The 22,920-nt window shown below is 38.3% G+C and overlaps 1 protein-coding gene across 1 annotated transcript; it reads right to left on the reverse strand.

Moving 5' to 3' along the window:
- Positions 1–157: 157 nt before the first annotated feature.
- Positions 158–9,452, reverse strand: jam3a (junctional adhesion molecule 3a). The gene is given in 10 exon segments (XM_054602904.1): positions 158–1,228; positions 1,343–1,394; positions 1,506–1,527; positions 1,530–1,634; positions 1,902–2,001; positions 2,491–2,693; positions 3,521–3,673; positions 3,882–3,995; positions 4,075–4,146; positions 9,307–9,452. Coding segments are annotated over 10 exon segments (906 nt in total). The 5' UTR covers positions 9,356–9,452; the 3' UTR covers positions 158–1,192.
- Between the last annotated feature and the right edge of the window lie 13,468 nt (positions 9,453–22,920).

Consider the following 22,920-nt stretch of genomic DNA (forward strand, 5'->3'; position numbering starts at 1 on the left):
ACATCTAACTTGTCTTGCCGCTGTATGATTATTTTCACGTCCTTTCTCAAAATCATTCTGACAATACACATGACCACAACATTAACAGTTCAAACGTATTTAATAGTAACAAAATAACATGAACACAGAGCAATAATATCAAATGAACAGTGGACATTTTACAACAGTTCCTGAGTTGTTACACAAATCATTGACACTAATGTTTGAAATGACAGGCTCAACACTGCAGATACACACTTAACAGTAAATACTGTAAATTTATTTCCGACAGACAGTTTTATTGCAGTATTTACAATAAGGTATGGAGTGCAATATATGCAAATGAAAAGACCAAAGATGTATGTATTTATGTACATAAAATACTGACTCAAAACTGGACAATATGTCCAATACTCACCAAATAATTAGTAAAGCACAGAAGGTCACTTTTACACAGAAACAGCACTCTAAAAATCATACTTTACCACCTTTATAGTACATATTGACTTTGCAGCATAGTGGGATATATATTGTTGTTCAAACTCACAAGTTACTCTGTACTTGTATAGACTTGTTATTATCTGGGAATATAAGAAAGGCTGATAAATTGTGCCTTATGAATCTGAGCTCATCAGTCTTTTACACTCTGCTGCTTATTGCCTGTATAACTACAGTATATACAAAAAAACGTTGCAACTTGAACAAAATAAGAACATGTTTATCTTATGAACAAATATAATGTTAATTAGTTTTGTCAAACAATTTCAGTGTACTCAGTAAAAAGTTCAAGATTTATAAAAGAAGATTTGTCCAAAAAACGGTGAAGGAATGTAGCTTCCAGCATCTTTGCGATGACACCGTGGGCCAAATATGAAATTCCACAGCTTTGTAATGGTTTTATTGTATAATAAAAATATTGTGGCGAAAGAGTTCAAATAAAAAAAATATGGAGTAAAAAATGTTTCAAACAGAATTTAATACTGACAGAGAAGAAAATTAAAAATGCTATTAGGCTATAAAAAACATCAAACAGTGCCGCAAAATGATATCAAAATTACTTTGGCAAGTTGGTTAAATAGATTTTGATGTGCATCAGAGAATAATGTGCCATGTAACACCTCAAACTTTACCATCTGGAGAATCATTGTAGCAGTTTAACCTCAACAGTTTTTTGCTTTTGTCATGGTTTCATCTTGTCCTTCCGTCTCCGCTGTCAAATGATAAAAGAGGACTTGTGGCGAAAATGGCCCTGTGAAAAACAGGAATTATAAAATTAGTATCCACAACCGATCCTTCAATAGTTTACTTTGTTCATAGTAAGACATGCAATATATACTGCGTATGCTCTGCAGATTTTGTTTACCTCATCTGCATCGGCATATTCAACCCCCTCATTCTGTGCTGGCCAATTGTAGCTGAAATAAACAAATCAAATATACATGATGAAATACAAAATCCTTGACGTAGTGTAGAGTTAAGGACACAATAACATGTTCCCTCTTTCGTTCTTCAGAGATTATACTCACTTATTTTCATTGAGACCTTTTTGTAGAAGCATCCACGTTTAAAGGAATGACAAATGGAAGCAGCCAAACAGAAGAAAACAGTCACTGCACCGAACGACTTGAGGAAAATCCCGAGGATGTCGACGTCATCTGCAACAGAGATGATTATTTCACAGAGTTAGGTGGCCTCAGAGATATCAAGTATTTATGATTTGTGCACTTGTATATTTTGATTATATGTATTTAACATGAGGCTGAAATCATCACTTGATTTTTCCTTTTCTTCTGATACCTCGAAAGCTCCATACCATTATGACACAAAAACCTCACTCATTACACAACACAAGTTGTGACAGCTTTAGATAAAACTGTCACATCTTGGATAAAAAATAGTGACTCAGACATTTTGACACTCACAGACTTCCATCATTTGTGAAGGACACTGTGCGTGTCCGGCTTCATTTTTTGCCTGGCAGTAGTACTCCCCTGCGTCCTCCTTCCTCACTCTTCGAAATTTCTGAGTAGACATTTTTAGAGATTTTTCAGTGCAATGACAGACAGCTGCATTGTCAACACAATTCTTAAAGATGCTTGGCCTGCAGATAAATTCTTATGACATTTTCTAAAGTCTGACTGTCTTAAAATGTTTTATGTAACATGGGTGTTATTATGTCGTTGAAGTAAACCATGAACACATCACCTTGCCTTTAAATATAATCCTTCTTTCACATGCTTGTTTTAGGTTTAGCTTCTTCTGTGGCTATCTTTACACGAATATATGTATTAAATCACATTTACATTACTGTAGATAAGCTGTAATTGTCCCATGCACAAACAGAACAGAATGTCAACTACTTCTTCCACATTTGACTGCGGCAGATTCTGTTAATTTCTAATACTGTACTAAAATCAATAGAAAAAACAGTTTGTTGCCATTTCTTCAGTGCTAGTTTTTTGCAGGCCGTGAGAACTAAAATAAACATGTCACACCCTGTGTCTTTCTTACCAAGCCTCCAGTGTCAGGGTTGATGCTGTAGGAAGAGTTGACCAACTTGGGGCTGTTTTTGGGTTCCTGAGGAAGCTCCTCGCTGTTGTGGAACCAGCGGTACAGAGGAGCAGGGAAGCCCTCGTTCTCCAGACATCGCAGCTCAGTTGAGGTTCCAACTGTGACCGCCTCTGGCACACTGCACCGTGGTACAACAGGTTTCACTGTACACAGACACAGACACACATCAATCTACTGCAACTGCTGACTGTTTTTGTTACTGATCAATTATATATATGTAATGTAATCAATCACTTGATGCATAACATGTCTAAATATGGCAAATAGTCATCATAGTTTAGCAGAGTCTGGAGTAATGACTTAAAGTAATGGTAAGACATTTTAGGAAATACCAAATACAAATTACAAAATGAACCCCTGTCCCTTACATATGATATCTATATATCTATATATATATATATATATATATATATATATATATATATATATAAAAAACATAAACAAAAAAAGCAAAACATCAGTAAAAGATCCCAAAAAAATATTTAAATTCTAATAGTAAATATAGGAAATAGGTAAAATATTCAAAACGTTCGGTCTCCCTTCATCTTAAGTAGATTTCCGAGAACATCCAGTAGGCACTGGTTATAGTCACCTGAGAGACTTTAAGTTCCTGTATGGACACAACAATTCAGGACCGTACTCAGGGCCTTCATCGTGTTGCCTGATAGTCGGGCTTGCTGTTTTCACCTGCTTCCAGCATTTAAGCTAAGCTAATCAGCTGCTGGCTGTAGTTTTATTCAGTTATCACTTAAGTCACAGTTTTTAGATTGCTGTTGGTTTTATCATCCATGTTTTGGCAGGAATGCAAAATCTGTCAAACTATCCCTTTAATATAAATGTAAAATGAATGATAATCCTTGAATATGAACTGAAGTTCACTATCATTTCCTTTTCATCATCCTAAAGAATGCAAATGAAGATGTGCATGAAGTCTTCAATCAGGAACCAATGTGGTACCAGCTCACCATACCTCTCACTGCAAGGCTAATAAGTATCTCATCAAAGTCCCTTTGATCATCGATGGCTGCCACCTCGCAGCGGTACTCTGCAGTGTCGGACCGAGTGGCGTTGAAGATCATGATGTTGGCCGGCTCTCTGAGCTGAGCTCTGTGCTCCAAGTCCCCTTTTAAGAGAGAAAAAAAAAATCACTTTACAATTGCTCATTCACATACACAGCGTGCCTTCACAGTCCAGAAAACAGAATTCAATGCCAAGTTCTTTCAAGGTACCATTCATTGGGCTAAGCTTTGAGCCCTGAGACATTGCTTTGAAATGCTGCAGTCCACTGGTTGATGGGGTTTAAAAAAAGGTAAAGTTTGCAAGCGGTTTACCTGCTATCCTGTTTTGAAAGTACACATAACTGGGGACACCGTTCTTAATCTTTTTCCATTCAATCCTCGGGTTGTTTGTGGAGATGGACTCTATTAAACAGGTCAGCTCGATGGCTGTGGGGGAAACAGAATGTATCAGGGAAAGAAAAGCTACTTTAGCTAAATAGGTTAGAGTGATTTTCCAACAACTTACGCTCAAACTCATTTGCCCACACAATCTTGTCTGTGGTTCGGAGGATTACCCCGAGTGATGATGGGATGTGACCTGTAAAAAAAAAAAAAAAAAAAGAAAGAAGCAAGACACTAAATGCTGAGTAACCCTGATGGCACACACAACACAGGCATTTTCATTAGCAGACATTATCATCTGGGCATGTTGCCTAATAAACAGTGGATTAAAGTGATAAATATAGAACCTCTCAGAAAGCCTTGGGATCTGATTTAGGGTAAACATTTCTTATTAATCACTACACATTTCTGTTAAGAGGATTAACACCTGGGGCCAAAATGTGTTTTCACGTGCATTTGTAATGAACGTGTGTGCTGAACAGTATAGGCTTAAGGAAAAAACTGTCTCTTCAGAAAAAAATATTCTGACATTATTTGATTTGGGTCCTTTATAATGGTTAAGTAGATAATAATTTGGCTGGTGATGAAACATCGAACAGGAGAGAAATTGCTGCAATAAAAAATGTGTTTATTGTTTTAGCTTTACTCTTTAAATAAGACACTGGCTAAAGTGAAAGTGCTGACTTTTAGCTTTTCAGCTTTTTGTTTGACACACCCTAGAGAGCCCATGTGGGAGGACTTTAATGCATAGTCCCTTCAGTTTTAGGACAATGCAGCAAAACAATAATTATAAGAATACAAGGAAAGGCAACCACAGAGTTTTTTAACGCCAAGATAAATCCCCTGACCCCAGTCTAACTGAGTATTTATTTCAATTAATGAAGACCAAGGCTGAGACAAGTCAAATCTCAAGATAGTTTTATGCAGCAATGTACAAATAAGGGTTTTCATACTATCTATGAGCCATTTATTTAGGGTTTATGTGTTTTTGTATCTTCGCATAACTTGATATGCTGCACAAACACAATGGTATCAATTTCTTTAACCACAGACATCCATATACTGAGAAGTAGAAAGGAAAACTGCCAAAAGAGGTAAAATAGAAACAATGCTCTATAACACAGATCGGATGTGGTTGTCGGACTTCTATCACAAACAAATGTGAAGTCAGAGAATGAACATCTGCGTCGCTAGTTCACTGGATCTCGCTTGTGTTTTGGAAACAGCGTCCCTCTGAGAAACAGCATGAATTGGTCAATGATGTGGCACTCATTAGAGCAGAAAGCCTAAAACATTACAAGATCTCGGATTTATTTAATTTTTTTCCAGTTAAGTGAGAGAGCTTCTTCGCTAAATTGTGACACTAATTAACACTGAGGTTTATAGGATAAATAATTTATCAAAATCCCTGAACAAAACAAATTTAGAGGCACAGAAATAACTTGACATCGGGAATGTGCTTATATTCAAAGCATATTTATTCAACCGTTCCCCGTCCCCCCCCCGGCACTACAACACATGAGATACACTTATGTTAAGCTCCTTGCTTGAGTGCACTCCTTAAAGCAATCAGTGTTATTTTATAAATGTCAAATTGTAATGGCAAGGGGCATAATTCACAAGTACTGTCAAACTTGGGCCAGCAGAATGCCAATTTAAGCGTAAGACAAATGAGCAAAGAGCGAGGGGTGTGCAACAACAAATTAGGAAAATGTAAAAATTACAATGTCAGATGTACCCATAATTCCACAGTTTGTCTAATTTAAAAGGCTGAGGATTTAGCAGTTGTTTCCACCTTCCACTGGTAACCCCACACTCAACCTATTGTGTCTGTGCCACTTCTAAATGCAATAATCGCTGGGTACACATGCGACTAACAGCCCCCATGCTGAGTAATGAAGGCATTATCGCTCCCAGTGGAGACAGTGTGAAGGGTTTCAAATGAAGGCTGAAATTAGATAACAATAATTATCTGAGCGGGCCTTGAATACTGCAAGACATCCCCTCCTGTTTATCAGAGTCACTGTGCACTCTGACTAACTGTCTATTTATTCAAAGCAGCCTCGTTACCACATTGAGCTGGCTAACATATATCCGACGCTCGGCCTGAAAGTGATGAAAATGTGGGTCCTGCCAAGGCGCAAGCACAGCTGGGGACACTGATGAGATCTGACTCCCAGGTCTCAGCTTCCGTCTCTGTTGCTGACTTTCCCACCCTGTACATCAAGAAGCTATTTATAGCCCAGCTGTGACTGGACATCCCATGAGACACAAGGCGAGCTCGTCCAACAAACGCTCCCTCGGCATATGTGAGACAGAGCGAAGAGTTGTCTTTTCTACAATAGAGGCGGAGGCTGCCGTCATACTGCAAGTTTATTAAAAAGGGGGACAAAGTGAAAACTACAGCACAAAGCTTTCCAATAGAGACACTTGATAGAATCTGCTACAACCACACTGCACAAGTATCACATTAGAAAATAATTTTTAATTAACCCCCATCATTTCATGGATTTCAACATAGCAGTATGTAATGTGTTATTCTAAGTTTACAGGATATTATCTTTGATAATTAAGTTTTGCTGAAGCACTCTGTAACACTGATAAATGATCCTTGGGGGTGACCTTTGTTGCATGTCATCCTCCCCCCTGCTCTCTTTGGCAAAACATTACCAGAAAAGAAACGGTTACATAAATACTGTTTTCAGTCCTTATTATTCACAGCAAATAATAACTCATACTGAGAGTAGGAATATGATGCATGCACACTTTAGTGACCAAATTTTGAATAAAGATATATATAGTGTACCAACTCCACAACCAGGCCAATTTCTGACACGATTCTTTTTTTTTTTTTTTTTTTTTAAAGTAGGCCGTGGGAAAGTATAACCACAGTCAATTAACATGACAATGTGTAGCTAATAAGAGCTTGGAATAAAAGCATTCACACAACAATGGTTGGTCCCCCGGTGACACAGCGTCGGCTGAGGAGACGACAATATTTTTGAATTCCGAAATTAATCTCACCGCTTGCTGGAAAGCAAACACGGGCTCATTCTTAATCCCTGTGTTTTTGTAATGCATAGACAAAGTAGGTCTATTGTCTGTTCTGAGAGAAATGTGCTATTAAATGGCCACATTCTGCAATCCTCTTACGCTCTAAATATCACATCAACTACCCATCCCCAACCCTGAAACAAACAAAATAAATGTTGAACCAGTGCATCTATAAAAAGCTTGTTTCCCAGACATTCCAGTGCCGTCGTTGCAAATATGCTGAAGGCCGAGTGAGCCAGCGACATGGAGGGGTGTATGGACCGTGGACCGCTGGGATTCACAGCACACTGGAGTGAATGTGTACTTTAACTAATCACTCCAGTAAATCAGTATTAAACAATCATGTTGTCATACTGGAGGAAATGTGTGAAAGGGGCACAAGAACTGTATTTTGCCCTCCACCGCAGGACCGTAGCGTGAATATACAACGAGATATCAACATGTTCCAAGATACTGAATATGTCTGACTATGCTGACTTTAAGAGAAATCTGACACCCAAAGCGTGGAGGTCAAGTTTTAAATGTTTCTTCAGTGTAGACTAGAGCTGCAAACGATTAATCGATTCATATATTTAGTAGACTCAGCAAATATTTTGATAACCGATTAATTGTTTTAGCAGAAATACTAACAATTCTCTGATTCCAGCTCCTCGATTTTAAAGGGTTGCTGCATTTATCTTCAGATTGTAAACTGAATAAAGATAAAACAAGCAATATAAAATACATATCCTTGATAGATTAATTGTTCTACAGAATGATTTACAGTGTTATAAATCATTCAACAGAACAATGAATCTATCAATCAAGACAATACTTGTTCATTTCAGCCCTAGTGTAACATTATATAGCTTCAATTCAGAGCAGGAACAATATGATGAAGTATATGATCCTGTCAGGGTGGAATAACATGATAATCTTAATGCAAAAACATGTATTTTCTCTTACTTTGAACAAAATTATTTAAATGTATGCAACCACATGTGCAAGATATATGAAGCATGAATTAAACATTAAAACTGATTCCTATGCATTATCTACACCTAAAGGCAGACTAACACTGGGATGCAGAACTTCAGACTATTAACATTTAATCTAAAAATGTGAATAATTTCTGCTGCTACTGTGTTAGTGAGCTACATTTAGAACCAAAACACACCGTCTAGAACATGATAAATGAAACATTGCTTTGTCAGTCGCCCAGTCATTTGATTCATACTTGCAGAGGAGCTGGGTCAATAGTTCAACACTTACTGACGTTATCTGCCATTCGGAGAATAACTCACTCCGCTGCCAAATTTTCATCCAACAGCAGGGTGACCTCACACCGAGTGCACAAACCAGGGGTGGATAGAATATACAACATATAACCCAGAATCGGTTATATATTGATCAGCTCCAAAGCTCCAGATGTTGTTGTTGGGCAGGGATGATGATGATGATGATGATGATGAGGTGGTTCATCTCCAACACACAATGTCTGACTCTTCATTTTCAACACACTAATAACACACCACTCTTCGTCATCAATCAGTGCGTGATCTCTAAAGGTCATCCCACACACACACACACACTCTTAGATAGGATTGATGCTGGTTAGAGAGATGGCATTTGGACACTAGATTGAACCAGTATGAACTCCATGTATGGCTCAGTGATTAATGCTGTTTACTCACAGTCTATGTGCTGCATGCTCAACACATACAGCACAGTAGATGCATGTTATTTGAGATGCTCTTGTGTGCCCTGGGACATCTGGTACCCTTTGTCTTTTTATGTTACCATGTGGTTGCTTTCTCTTTCACTAATAGCAACATTTTGCTTCTTTTTTTTAATTTTTTTTTAATTTTTTGCTAGAATTACCCACCAGTGACAATAATAAACACACGACCTGATGTGCAGACTTTGGTTAGTTTCTCCACATTAAAAAAACGAAATGTTGTTGTGTGTATCAAACGGCATCGTTGACATAAATGAAACGTGAACGATGCTCTCTGAACTACGTCATCTTCAGGTTAACACCACACAGCAGCAAACGTGACGTTCCTGTTAAGAGGGAAACATATGACACTGACAATGAAAAAGCTGCAGAAATACTACCGTGCGATACATGGCGTAACGAGCCGAGCTTGCTTGACAATCCACAACCTGTTCACGTCAGAGCTAACGTCAGTGGTCCACGGTTAGCACCGACAGCTCCGGTGCCGCTCTGGTTCAGCGCCGCACGGCTGCCGCACCTCGTTAAGCACGGCGACGGCGACGTTTTCTGGAAAAAGCATTGGTGGAGAAAGGCGGAATAACTTACCTAAACTGGTGCACAGAACAAAACAAGCCACGAGTCGCTGAATCGCCATCTTGCAGGGTCTGTTTTATCGGGTACAGCTGCACACACTCAGCACCTCTGAGAGGTATGAGGATGGGGGGCAGGACAGACTGGTGGATGTTGCCATCGACGAGTTTCCATAGCTACAAGCGTAAAGCAGGGGGGTTGCGCCCTCTACGGTGCCTGACAGGCAGTAGGCGGGGCCAAATGTGTACTCCTCTTTTTACAGTTTTTACAAAATACAACTTTGATTTTAGGCTCCCTCAAACAATGCTCATTAAATATATTAAAAAGAAAATCATGTTTTAAAAAAAAAAAAGGAATATAAGAACTGAAATAGTACAATTATAACATATAAAATATGAAATTATATGTATTTTTTTGTTTTATTTAAACATCAAGACAGACACAACACAGTAACGCTCCCTTACCAGTGACAACGAGGTAGTCCAATCATCAAGGCCTTCAAACCAGGTGGGATCTCAAGAGCAGATAATTAATCCATGTGTTGTTTTATGGTGTTAATACTGTGTAGAATATAAACAAATAAACTTGCAATGAATTCAATCATCACAACCTTCAAGGTGACCCTGGAGCCTTCAGGGGCCACAGGGCAGTTGTTGGCCAAACCCAGCTGGTAATCCAGCCTTGGATAGAGTGTTTTTTTATTCTTTAGAAACTAGAATATAAACAGATTTTAATCTTTTCATCATTTTATTTCCCTTTCTTATAAGATATAAATATTAGTTAGATGCTCTTTCCAGACCACTCGCTGTTATATGGAGGACGAAAAATGACATAAGTATAAATAAATAAATGCATAAATAATTGTATAAATAAATACAGTAATAAATAAATGCTTAAATAAATACTGAAATAGATAAATAAAAGTATAAATAAATAAGTAAATGCTGAAATAAATATAGAAATGACTACATTAATCTATAGATAAATAAATACATATCCTACATTTATTTCTACATTTCTTTTCACTTACATTTATTCATTTATTTATTCATTTCTGTATTTATACATTTATTATTGCATTTATTTATTTATTCCTGTTTTTATACAATTATCTTGCATTTATTTATTTAATGTATTTTACTGTCTGTACTCTTTTGTTGTGTTGTCGTGACTTAGTTTCCCCTTTATTTGTGGTATAGAATGTGTAGGCCTACATGACAAAAGTGTCTTTAAGATATTTTATTTTGGACTGAAAGTGGGCCATGTAATACGATGGATACCATATGTTAATGTGTACTTACTTTGTACAAGTTTCCCTAAGAATTATTTTGATCCAGGCTCTGCCTGTTTGACACCTAGAGGCTCCAATCTGGCTCCGCCTCCATACTGACCTAACCTGCCTGACGTCTCCAAACCGGATCTCCCGAGCCTCTGGGTCCCCTGGGCATTTAAAATACCCAACTATTGGCGGGTAGGCAAAATCAGGCCTGATTTGGCAGCCCACTACCGGGCCCGCTAAAAATCAGGAACCCCCATGGCATCGGACCACTTTTGCCCAGTCCCTGTCGTGGCAAAACAGAACTCCAGTTGGACAAGTAAGAAACAGTTTGCCATTTGGCGTGGCAAACAGGAAACTTTCTGCCATGGGGGACAGGACATTTTCCTTTGTCAAGCCCCATTCAAACGTATTCCAACTGGCAGGTTCCACTTTTAATGGGTATCATAAATGGCAAATTCTCAGAGGATAGTCTCAGACCCCAGAAAACCCAACATTTACATTGTTTCACAGATGCAAATATTCTGCTTTGTACTTTTTTTTGTGAGAACAGACTCAAGGGCCAAGTTTTTTTTACTGTAATTTCAAAGATAGAAGAATTGGTTTAAAACTGGGGAAAATCTTTGTAGGAAATGGTGATTTTCAGCTTGTTTGTCTCAAAGTCTCAAAGACCCCAGATATTGTAAATGCCCTTTTGCCCTCTGTGGCACCTAGAAAAAAAGTGTATCCTTCTTAAGGAACCCAGTTTAGGGTGCTGTGAGGACTGAAAGGAAGGAGTGAAGAGATGTATTTTTTAGACTTGTCGGAGGCCTAGGTTCATGACAGCTTTTCATATGGCCATCATTTCTCAGAAAACAGCTGAGACGGCCTGAAACTTGCACAGCCCTTCTCAGAACCTGAACCTTAAGTGCTGACTACGTAGACCCTTTGCAAAGATATCTTCCTTCAGCAACCTGCTGCGTCAGGGAGGACTAAGAGATGGCTCTATTATGACACCTATCGAAATATTATGATCAAACGTCATTTGCAAGTACTTTTACAGGGCTTAAGAAGCAACCCATTTCAGGCCAAGACCTGATCTTAAAGGTACAATGTGTTGGCAACGTCTAGAGGTGAGGTTGTAGACCGCAACAAAATAAAACTAGATGGGATAATTGGTGCAACTTTCAATCTTTTTCAGCTATTTTCTAGGAAAGGATGCAAATTTGACCAAATTGTTTCATGACTCATCACTTGCCAATTTAAAGTAAATTATCATTTGTCATAAGATATTTAAAATGTAAAAAAATATTACAACCGCTGAATTGGAGAACAAAATACATAAAACAGATAGGCCTATATAAACAGCCCTTTATATACCCATGTAAAGTCTGCACTACTCCCATAATGCTCTGCAAACTACAGTAACTAACTGTAAAGATGTTTTAGGTTTATTAAGAACAGTACTCAAGTAAATGTACTATGTACTATCTATCAATGGCAAAAGGTTGTTGCCTGGAAGACAATATTGAGGGCTTCAGCAGCATCATAAATCACTACAAGGGCATCAGTGCTGAAGATGTTCACAGAAAGGAAATGCCTGTACATCATAGTGCCAGGCATTGATCTCTAAATACCAATGTTTGCTCTGGACCGGTGCTCATTCCAAAAACTACTGATGGTGGGAAATGCAAAATCAAATTAAAATAGTTTTTTTATAATACCGGAATTTTGCAAAAAAAATTGCATAAGCCTCTTTTAGTAGGCCTATACTGCTGACCCTCCTAAGATTAAATTAATATAATTGATCTGCAAGTGTTCTCACTCTTTTAATTGCTTACTGTAGATGTAGCAGTTGTTTAATTTCCAACAAATACACAGCAGGTGGCAGTGTAACACCAGACATCATTGAGGCTGTCTTACAGATCCAACTCACTGCACCTTCTTATGTAAATGTTTAGGCAATAACGATGGTTATATTATTTGTAGTCGATTTTGTGTTTTCTTCAGAAACCTGTTAGAAATTGTTTATGTACAATTTTCCATTTTTTTTATCACAGAAAACACAAGTTGAATTTAAAACTATGTTACAGTAAACTAAACCAAAGTGTGTGCCCTTTACTCTGATTCACCCACTAGAACATAAAAAAGACCAAAAAATGGGCAAACCAAAACAAAAAAAATTGCTGCCTTGCTTGAATCCTCCTGCACCATCAGACCATCCTGCTCGCCCTCCGCTGTTGCAGTGTTCGGTAATATATGTTGCTAAGCAATCATTCCTTTGTTGCAAGGCCCCTTCTGGCTGCCCTTTGTTGCTTCTCATAGAAAACTACATATCCATTGTTTCACAGATGCAAATATTCTGCTTTGTACTGGTTTATTTTGTAAGAACAGACTCAAGGGCCTTGTTTTTTTTTACTGTAATTCCAATGTTAGAACATTTGGATAAAAAATGGGGAAAATCTTTGGAGGAAATAGAGATGTTCAGCTGGTTTGTATTTCAATCTAGTGAGGTGAATTTCATTCTGAGTCAGATTAATGACACCATCACTGTAAGTGTTGCTTATAGACACCTTCATTTCCTGTGGTATGTTGTTGTTTGTGCCTCTGTTCATCATTTAGCACTTTGAATGTATATCTTTCAAGATATGAAGACTGCGTCACTGTTGGTTTGGGATTTCATTTCCACTCATCTATCCGCTCTCAAACCCATGAGCCCTGTTCCCGTAAGCTTGACAGACAGATCTAACACCAACCAAGCTATTTAAGGTGTGCACTGTGTTGAAATAAGCGCAGGATATGAAAGCACAGCAGCCTGCATTATTATGCAAAATCTACAGTGAAATGAAACTCCAAATTTTCTTTTACAAAAACAGATTATATCACTGCAGGCTGAATATATGAAAGCCGTTTATTTTTTATATTCTTTCAATAAGTATTGACATCAACACTAGTTTACAGTATATTAGGAAACATAGTGCAGAGACTGCCAGTGTGTTGCAGTATTAATAAAACAACAGTTGTTTGGCTATATTTGTTCAGCATGTGGACAACTTCATAGACAGATAAGGTTGTATTCAACATTTTGGTTTTAAACAACTACGTACATATTGTATTTTACATACCAATCCTTTGTCTGACATTTATATTTTAATTCAAACAATTCAGTTGTGCTTATGTTTGCCCATTCTGCTTTACAGTCTAGCCACAATCCCACTTCCTCAAACACCTGCATCTAAATTAAGCTTTATTGCCATTCTCCATCTGATGCCCTCGGCCTTTCCATATCCAGGTCACCTGATTCCCACACCATCCTGCTCACCTGTAGCTCATTTCCCAATCACCATGCAGTATATATATATAAATATATATATATAGTCTGTAGCCTGGAACCTGGACCTGCCTCATTCCTGCTATCCTCTGGACTCTATAAGACCTCTGTTTGAACTTGCCAGCAAGCTCATTCACCTTTTCTATAAATTCCTGAACTGTTTCTGACTGCCAGTCTGTTGTGGGTCCTTCTTATTGCTGCCACCCGCCTGATGGTAAAAGCTTTTTTCAAAATTATTTAGTTAAATAAGATAATTATTCCCTCCTATTCCCATCTAGAAAATAAAAAGTCAATGGGCAGGCCTCTCATGCTGATATTTACCAATCTGTAGCTTTACATCTCTATAATTAGAGCAGGCTACAGAGCAAGCGATCTACAGTTGGTAACTTGGTAAATTAGTTTTTCTTATTGTAGAGTTCTGCAATGCACTCACAATAGCTATTTCTTGTATAACTCAATTCAAACATTAGGGGAGATGCTAAAGCAATCTGGCATTGCAGACAGACGATGCAGTGCTACATTAAACTCAGATACATTGGTCAGAACTGTCATCGTTTCTTTGACTGGTATTCTCTATGTAAGTAAACTTCTGAGAGTGTCACAAAACCTGCTCTTTGAAGGTTCACTTTGAGCTCCAAACCCTCTTCTTGTATGTAATATTACTGTGCATTATGTAAAGCGAAACATTTCTATTCCTGATAATATTTCTAATATTTGATCTTTGAGTTCTATTTTAAATATTGAAGATTGCTGCTGACACACATTCGTCTTGGGCTTTCATTTACAAAACTGCAACCAAAAAAGTGTTTTCGCAGCTCAAAGTTTCCAGACATGACGATCAGATGGGACAGGCTAAGGAACAAAGCAGGAGAGGACAAAGTTTCACATCATGGTGGCTGAGTGAGGGAGGCAGTGTTTCATAATTGTGGGATTCAGAGGAGTTTCTTTTTCAGCAGGGCTTGCAGCTTCTTTGAATTTACAGCATGTTTTTACTTAAAAATATTTTTTGAAAATTATCACAGAGAGAAATATATACATCGTACTCCATATACTTAAATATCCCCTACTGTTACTTTAAGTATAGTATCAGAATACTTCTTCCACCACTGTTATTTTTAAATTAAGTTATCCCCAAAGATTATTGCTTTTTGGTTGGCACATCCATTGCAAAGAAAAAACTGACTCTGCAATAACCTCAATTTAAACGCTGTTATTTCTCTTTTTAAATCAATTGATCAAGCTTCAGCAAAAGTCAAGCTTGCACACTCCTTTGCACAGTAATTATTTATCTACCGAAAACTGTCTCTTCCACTCTATATTTACTTGTAATGTGCAGCCAGCATGCAACTTGTCTCTGTATTGGTTTGTGCTCAGTGTGAAGCAGTGCTTATGTCAATAGGCCAAACTCAAAGAACAGAGAGCTGTTTTATGTAACATGTCATGACCAGCACTCAGTGGTGGAAGAAGGACTCATATCACATAATAGTACAACGCTATGCGTATACTCTATTACAAGTACAAGTCCTGCAGCCAACATTTTACTGAAGTAAAGTATTACTAACATGTGCTTCAACTGTCAAAAGAGAAGTACTCATTATGTGGAATGGAACCTGGTTATCTTATTTATTATGTTTTTCTGAGATCTATTTCCCTTTTCCCCTTTTCCTAAATCAACCTGAAGACAAACTGCTTCAATTGTTCTTGTTGTTGATGTAATATTATTATCAACCGGGTTATTGTTTTCTACAGCAGCTAGGGATGCAGAGGAGTAGGCTGTCTATCGGTGTATTAGCAGTGTATCTTATGTAATGCTGTTTTTGTATGTTTTAGTTTTATAATTTTACATTTGTGTCTATAGGCCCCCTTTAAAAATGAGATGCTACATCTCAAGGGGCTACAATTTCAATAATTTATATTTTATTATGGAATCATTAGATACGTGTGGTCAATGTGGAGTTATTTGTTGTCTAAAATAATACATCATGTTTCATCATTTTATAGGTAAAATCTGAAATGTAACCATCCATCCATCCATCCATTTTCCGTAACCTGCTTATCCAGTTAAGGGTCGCGGGGGTGCTGGAGCCGATCTCAGCTGTCAATGGGCGAAGGCAGGGTACACCCTGGACAGGTCGCCAACCAGTAGCTGTAAAATGTGCAATAAGTCTTTCTGTATTGTAGTGTATTAGAAGTAAAGTGTAATGTAAATACTTGAGTTAAGTAAAAGTACCTTGAATATGCACTTAAGTATCACTTGAGTATATGTCTTGACTTGACATCTGCCTTCCAATGTCATCCTGATGCATACAACATTTCTGATGCTGACTAATGTGCAATGATCAAACAGAGGAGCCCATCAATCATCTCCTTGGTTACCACCAGTTAAATAAGCAACCAATCCATCAGGTGGGGTTAGATAAGCTTTACAGACTTGAACTAAAAAAACACCCCAAAGGCCAAAATGACCAGTTGCATGTAGTAGGTCCATCACATTTGCTCACTACCCGTTACCCATAAGCTCCACCTTCATTGTATTATCAATGAACTGTTTCCTTTCCCTTTGAGCAGACACAGACTCTATAGATATTAACCTCAAGCACACCGTGGGTATGATAATGTTAAGTGAATCTGTATGGTCATATTTTTGTGGATCGTTTAGGACTGATGCTAATAAAGCTACTCGCCTTTTCTCTTCCTTTACCATGTCCATAGTGTCATCTCTGATTTAAATGAATTTCAATGTGATTGCACTAGTAAATCTGACTTTGAGCAAGCTAGTAAATGTAATCAGTGAGCACAAATGTTAGCGGGTAATTGGTGATAGTTTCCATTTAAGAAAGAAAGTAACAGTCTGACCTCAAGTGCTACAGTATCATTTAGGAATAGCCTTAACTTATCAGCTGGCTGGCAGGCTGAAATAGTTAGTGTTGCCAAGTACTGCAGAAAGTTTTTATATTGGTTGCAATGGGATTAACTCTCTGAAAGTTATCACGAGTCGGAAAACAATAACTGCCTAAATATGCCCTCTCTGTCTTTCTGTCAAACACACACATACACACACACACACACACACACACACACACACACACACACACACACACACACACACACACACACACACAATCTCCCCTCAGCCACAGAAATTGAACTCCTTGTTCTTTATTGCTTAAGAGATACTGTTGGCAGAGATTCACCCACAGTGAATTTCATCACGTCCAGAGGCTAAATGTTGCTGTGATGTCTTACAGAACAAGAGTCAGAAATAAGCAGGCAATGCATCCACAGCTCAATTAGCACCATGGTATTAATAACTTTCACAAGAGAGCTGAAAGACGGCATGATGCACAGGAGAGAAAATAAAAAAGTTTTTAGAGACCTGGTGATTTCAGTGTGATAAGAGTGAGCAGGAATCTTTTAATTAAGATTTTTGGCTTTATTTCAACACTAACTGTCCTTTTACCTGGACTACTATTAAACTGGGTGGATTATTGTTTTGTTTATTTTAGGCCCTATGCACGTGTAAATTGCTTTAATTAGTTTCCAATTAAAAGGGGAAGGGTGGGTGAGACGATGGTGATGAAACGCTCAGCAATGCAAAACTGTCACTTTCTTTTTACATGAAAAAATTAAAGTTACGTGTACAAAGAAGCTTTATTTAAATTACACTTAAACAGAAAGAGCTCTATTTCTGGCAGTGCTGTACACCTATGTAGAGCGTGACGGGAAACCATGGCAACCATGCATGTAACCTCCAACTGAATTAGGTTCAACAACATGATTTAATGTGTTTCACAGTGACACGTGTGTGCTCTTAATTGGAATGCACATATTGCACTATAATAATTTCACTTTCTGAGCAAAAAAACAGCATTCGGATAAACTGTTTCAGTTCAGTACTCTAAACAAACCAAGTATTGCGCTTCACTACTCCCATATTTTCCCCACAGATCCACCATTTAGGTGGGCTGTTCACAGACTCCACTGATGACCACTGAACATGACAAGTGATTCTCATCTGAGGAGCGGTGCTCAGAATGAAAGTGACTTTGAGGCCTAGAGCCCTCCTGCCAACGCACCGTATGTGTCATTCAGATGTGCTGCTTCATAGACAAATAGAGACAAAAAGCGACAGTGAATGCAGTGAAGTGACTTATTTCAGTCCTGGTATTTGAATTCAAATCACATGTTTATAATAACATGACTCTGCACTGTCTCTATGAGCACTGTAAGGGCAAATTCAGATGTACCTTATGTATCCAGAAGGTAACTAAAACAGTAAATTAGGGATATCTAAATAAACATTCCCCTGTTTAAAGTGTAATAGTGTAATTCTAATGCAATGTTTAATAATATGAAACTTGATGGTGCACAAGATTTAACATATTCTCATCATATACAAAATCCTCATCTGTGAGGCCCTTGATTGCTTTGTAAAGGTGAAATGTGACAGTTGACGTCAGTACTAAACAAGAGAGAGGGGGGAGGAGTAATCGGCCTTTGCTTTGCTTATCAGAGGCTCCTGAATACATTGAAAGTGTAATGGACAATCGTGACAATATATGTGGTCGATATCAGAGTTAAATAATTCTCAAAGCATTTCACAATCAGCAGAAACACAAACAAGCTTGGTAAGCATAAAGATATTCAGTTAAATCTAATAAATTACAAAGAAAAGCAGCAAATATTTTCATTAGATGAAAGTAAAAACAGCAAAAGTTGGGTATTTTTGGTTTTGAAAATGACACAGTGCGCACACCAGAAAGTTATTTGTCAAATAACTGAAAGAGTTATTTTATTATCAAAGTAGTCGCCAATTAATTTCATGTCGATCGACGACAATCATTTCAGCTCTAATAACAATAAAAAATAAATATGTCCAGAGCAAATGTTTATATACCTACAACAACTAATCTGCAAATATGATAAATACAGAAGTGTATTATAGTATGTCCAAAAATCTGTGAATACAACAAAGGAAGCATTTCATTCATAATTCTGTATTGCTAAAATGTTTAAGCACGACGAAGGTAATGTTTCCGGCATAACGTAAATTATTCTTAAAAGGATTAATAAACGTGTTTGTCTGAGGACGTTCAGGTTGATTTTCATTTTTACAAGATATAAATCATATCTTGTAAAAATGCTTTTTCAACAGTATTTCATACCATATGTATTTTCTTTTTGTATTCGGTATTGTATTGTGATTTTTTTTTTTAAATATTATATAGGTGGAGGCTTCAAATAAGCCCAGTGGGCTTTCTGCCTCTTCCTGCACTGTAATATCATTTATCAATGTTATGTTTTTTTTAATTTTTTCAATTGTGCAAATAAACTAAACTAAACTAAACTAAACTAAACTAAACTAAATGGAATGTCTTGTCCTGAATTACGTTTAAAAATATATATAAATAAAAAATAAACCCACAAATGAAAAGTGAGGCTGGTCTTTTGTGTAAGACAGTGCTGACCACTACTGGACAAAATCATGAATTATTCTTTGCGTGTCAGTGTGTGTGAGAGACTGAAAGGACATGTAGAGCTTATAAAACACCATAAACAGACATACAGCAGAACATCTGTTCGGCAGGTTAGTCAGCTGCAGGCTTACTGACTGATTCTGCATGGGGCCCTCAGTGTACACATCCATATGTCTCTGACACTAAAGCATCTGTGGAAGCTGTTGGGTCTATGTTCTAGTCACACCAACATGTGTACAGATTTACAGAACATGAGAATAAAGGAGCATTGGAGGAATTTGCTTTGGTTTGTGTCTAACATTATGAAGAATGCCATATTTGTACTCTCTTTTTTATATATTCTTCTGCTTTAGTGGACGTAAAAAAAAAAGGCTTTCACCATTGTGGACTTCAAAACATTACCTGCTCACAGTAGTGACAGACGGAGAAGATCCCACCGGACAATGACCCTAAAAATAAACTGAATGTGCTCAACTTGAAGAAAAATATCTATTCATTTTTCATTCCATTATTTTTGGCAGGACACCTGACAGACTACAGATAAAGAGACTCAGATCTTATCTTGCAGCATCTGTCAGAAAGAAATGTACTGTATTGTTTTCTTTATTGATTACTGCTCAAAAGAAGACTAAACTGTAATGTTTAACTGTATAGCTGAACCAATAAAGCTAACTTCTTATTTCTTTAGTTTTAGATCCATGGAGCTTCTTACATTGCATCATTGTAACCATGGATGGAAATATCCTTTTTCTGATCATCAAGAGGCTGCAAACATGCACAAACATCCACATTAAACTCATTAAAAGAAGAATCTGATGAATCATGCATGGCATATGAACGTTTTCTTTTTGCAGAAAATAATCCCGAAATTGTTTTTCAGGGCAATGCTTCAGGTCCCACATGCTTTTATAAATTTAGATACATTTTATGTTCCCCAGCTGCTCTTTGGTAACACAACCATCCAGTCTTCCTTTACAGGGCTGCAAAAAGAGATTATCTTAACTGCTCTTATCTCTTTTATCTACTCTGGCTTGTAGGAAATCAAATTCCTTCCTGGAGAAAAACAGAAACAATCTCTCCCATGTCCTTATGCTATAATGTCATGTGTGTGCCACTGTTTAAACAGGCTTTATATGTATCCCTGTATAGGCCTCCAGTCCATGTCCAGGTGTTGTGTCAGCACTTCTGTAACTTTAGGTGAAGGTTGGAGGGGGCTGTATCGGTAATGCGACCTTGTTTGGCCATGCAGCAGTCGAAGCACACTCTTGCACACCTCCCCTGACAGTAATTGTGAGAATCTGACAGATGCTCCACCTTCAAAATGGCTTGGTCATTGACGGTAACAATTCCACCATGCAGCCCTCTCAGTGGAGTTCATGTGAAACCCTCGATTTATCCTGTTTAGTCACACAGCTACGATTAAACAAGGACTCCCTGCCTCAGCTGTTGATAATGAGGATCCATAACTTATGACTCACGGCTTCAGTTGTACATGCCATTGAGTAAAGATTCCCCTCCAGCAGTAGTCGAGCTGTTTTCTCACATTTGCATCATTGCTAAGAGGGTGCTAGTTCTCTTTAGCTTCCAACAAATATGCCTGCTTACACTGTAACATGATCAGTGCTGTATGTATGTGACATGGTGGACCCAGCTGAGAGGGAGGAGCTCAGAGAGCATCACTGAGATGCTACTCGTCTCCAAATATGATCATTAATCTCTCCTGTGAAAAGCTGGTGCTGATTTAATGTAGTCCTTACCAACCTTTTTGGCTAGAAACCCTTTAAAGATTAGCGATGTTTGCATGCATCCCATTTTCATAGGTTGACCTTGTTTATTAGCAGCGAGAAGTTCAACCAAAGAGTAATGTTCCCTTCTCAGATTCATTCATTTGAACAGAAGCTATCCAGAGTTTAAACAAAAAGTCAAAAAACTGAAATGTTTTTCTTTTTCATGTTTGGTTTTCTTATTTTCTAGCTTGTTAATCACCTGGTAACCCCTCAGATTGAACCGGCCTCTCCTTAGGAGAGTTTCACCTGTTTTAGAGAAAGATTAACGCAAAGTAAAGATAACAAATTTGAATAAATAACATTACAAATGCATATGCTTACAGCGCACAAGAGGGGGGTCACCGATTGTTTTGATGAGTGTGAAAATGATGTGAATCACATAATATCGCCTTCGCAGTCACCAGATCACAACCTGACATGTCCCCTGAGAGCGACAACAACCAATGAGCGAGTATCTTTTGGAAGAACAATGTTCAACCCTCCTTAGAGTTTTAGAGACTTGGAGATAACATGACAAGGAGCACTGAGGCTGTTCTGCCAATAAGACACTTGCTAAATAAACAGAAAAGATGGATGGAAAAAGTAATTCCATCTGTATTTAACGTGAATAGGCCTGTCATCTCAGAGAGGAGAGGACTTCCCATGAAAATAGTGATAAAGATGTTCAAATGTGTTGTGGAAATATTACTCAGCATGATTTTTACTGCAGGACTATAAAGGTCTGCAAACAAAATGGAGAACATCTAAGACTTTTTAGGAACCTTTTTTTTAGATTTTCTTTGATTTGAGACAGCAATATGACTGTCTCCAAAAAAAACAAAACAGAAGGGAGTAGGAGGTGGGGGGGGAGACAGACAGGCAGACAGATAACGAGACAAAACTGTGACAGATCTCGGCTGAAAGACCATCGATTCGCAAGAATTCCTCTCAAACGACAGATCACTTATATGCTTATGTTCCAGTAACACACAGCCAGCCGGTGTCCGTGGTTATTTTGGGGAAATCTGAGCCCTATGTCGAGCAGCCAGATGCGCACAGGCGTTATGATCCCTCTGCATGTAGAAAACGAAGGATGGGGGGGATAGAGAGGCAGCCTTATCAGCGCCAACCATGTGTGCGCAGTGGGGCAGCGTGTGTGATGGAGCTGCATCCTCGCACTCGCGGCCATCGAGGAAAAATACACGCAAACGGGGTATTGTATCTGTCGCCACACCCATCACATAAAGCCAGACACGGCGCGGGAAGCGAGGGGGGGGGGGGGGGGGGAGAAAAAAAAAAACCCAAAAACGAGAGCATTTTTATGTCCGTGACAGCGACATGACAATAGCCGAGGGCTATGGGTGAAGCGACAGATGAGTCACACACACACACCACCACCAGCTTTCCCCTCTTTTCTCATTGCAGATGCATTAAACCTGCGCCATGAATAAACCGGATGGTGCCAATATATGGATATGTGGCTATTATTGCAACAAAAAAGAAAAAAGGGGATAAAAGAAGGGCGGTGATGGTGCACGTGGGGCCGGTTTGGCAGAGGTATTTAAAGATGTGGACACGTACTCTCTGTCAATGCGCATGATACTGCGGTTCCACTACTATGGCACGCTCCAACTCACCTTGAATCGGCGCACGGAAAACGCTCGTCCCTGTCATTTGGGGTGCGGGGCGTACGGAGAGCCAATACACGCCCCAAAGCCTCAATCAGCAGCCAATCCGATGACAGCAGAGGCGGACCTGTGGCTGCATTCTCACACTTGGTTTCACTATGCGCTCGTAAAA

Source organism: Anoplopoma fimbria, chromosome 1, assembly GCF_027596085.1.
Source record: "Anoplopoma fimbria isolate UVic2021 breed Golden Eagle Sablefish chromosome 1, Afim_UVic_2022, whole genome shotgun sequence".
In the NCBI taxonomy this organism is placed as follows: domain Eukaryota; kingdom Metazoa; phylum Chordata; class Actinopteri; order Perciformes; family Anoplopomatidae; genus Anoplopoma; species Anoplopoma fimbria.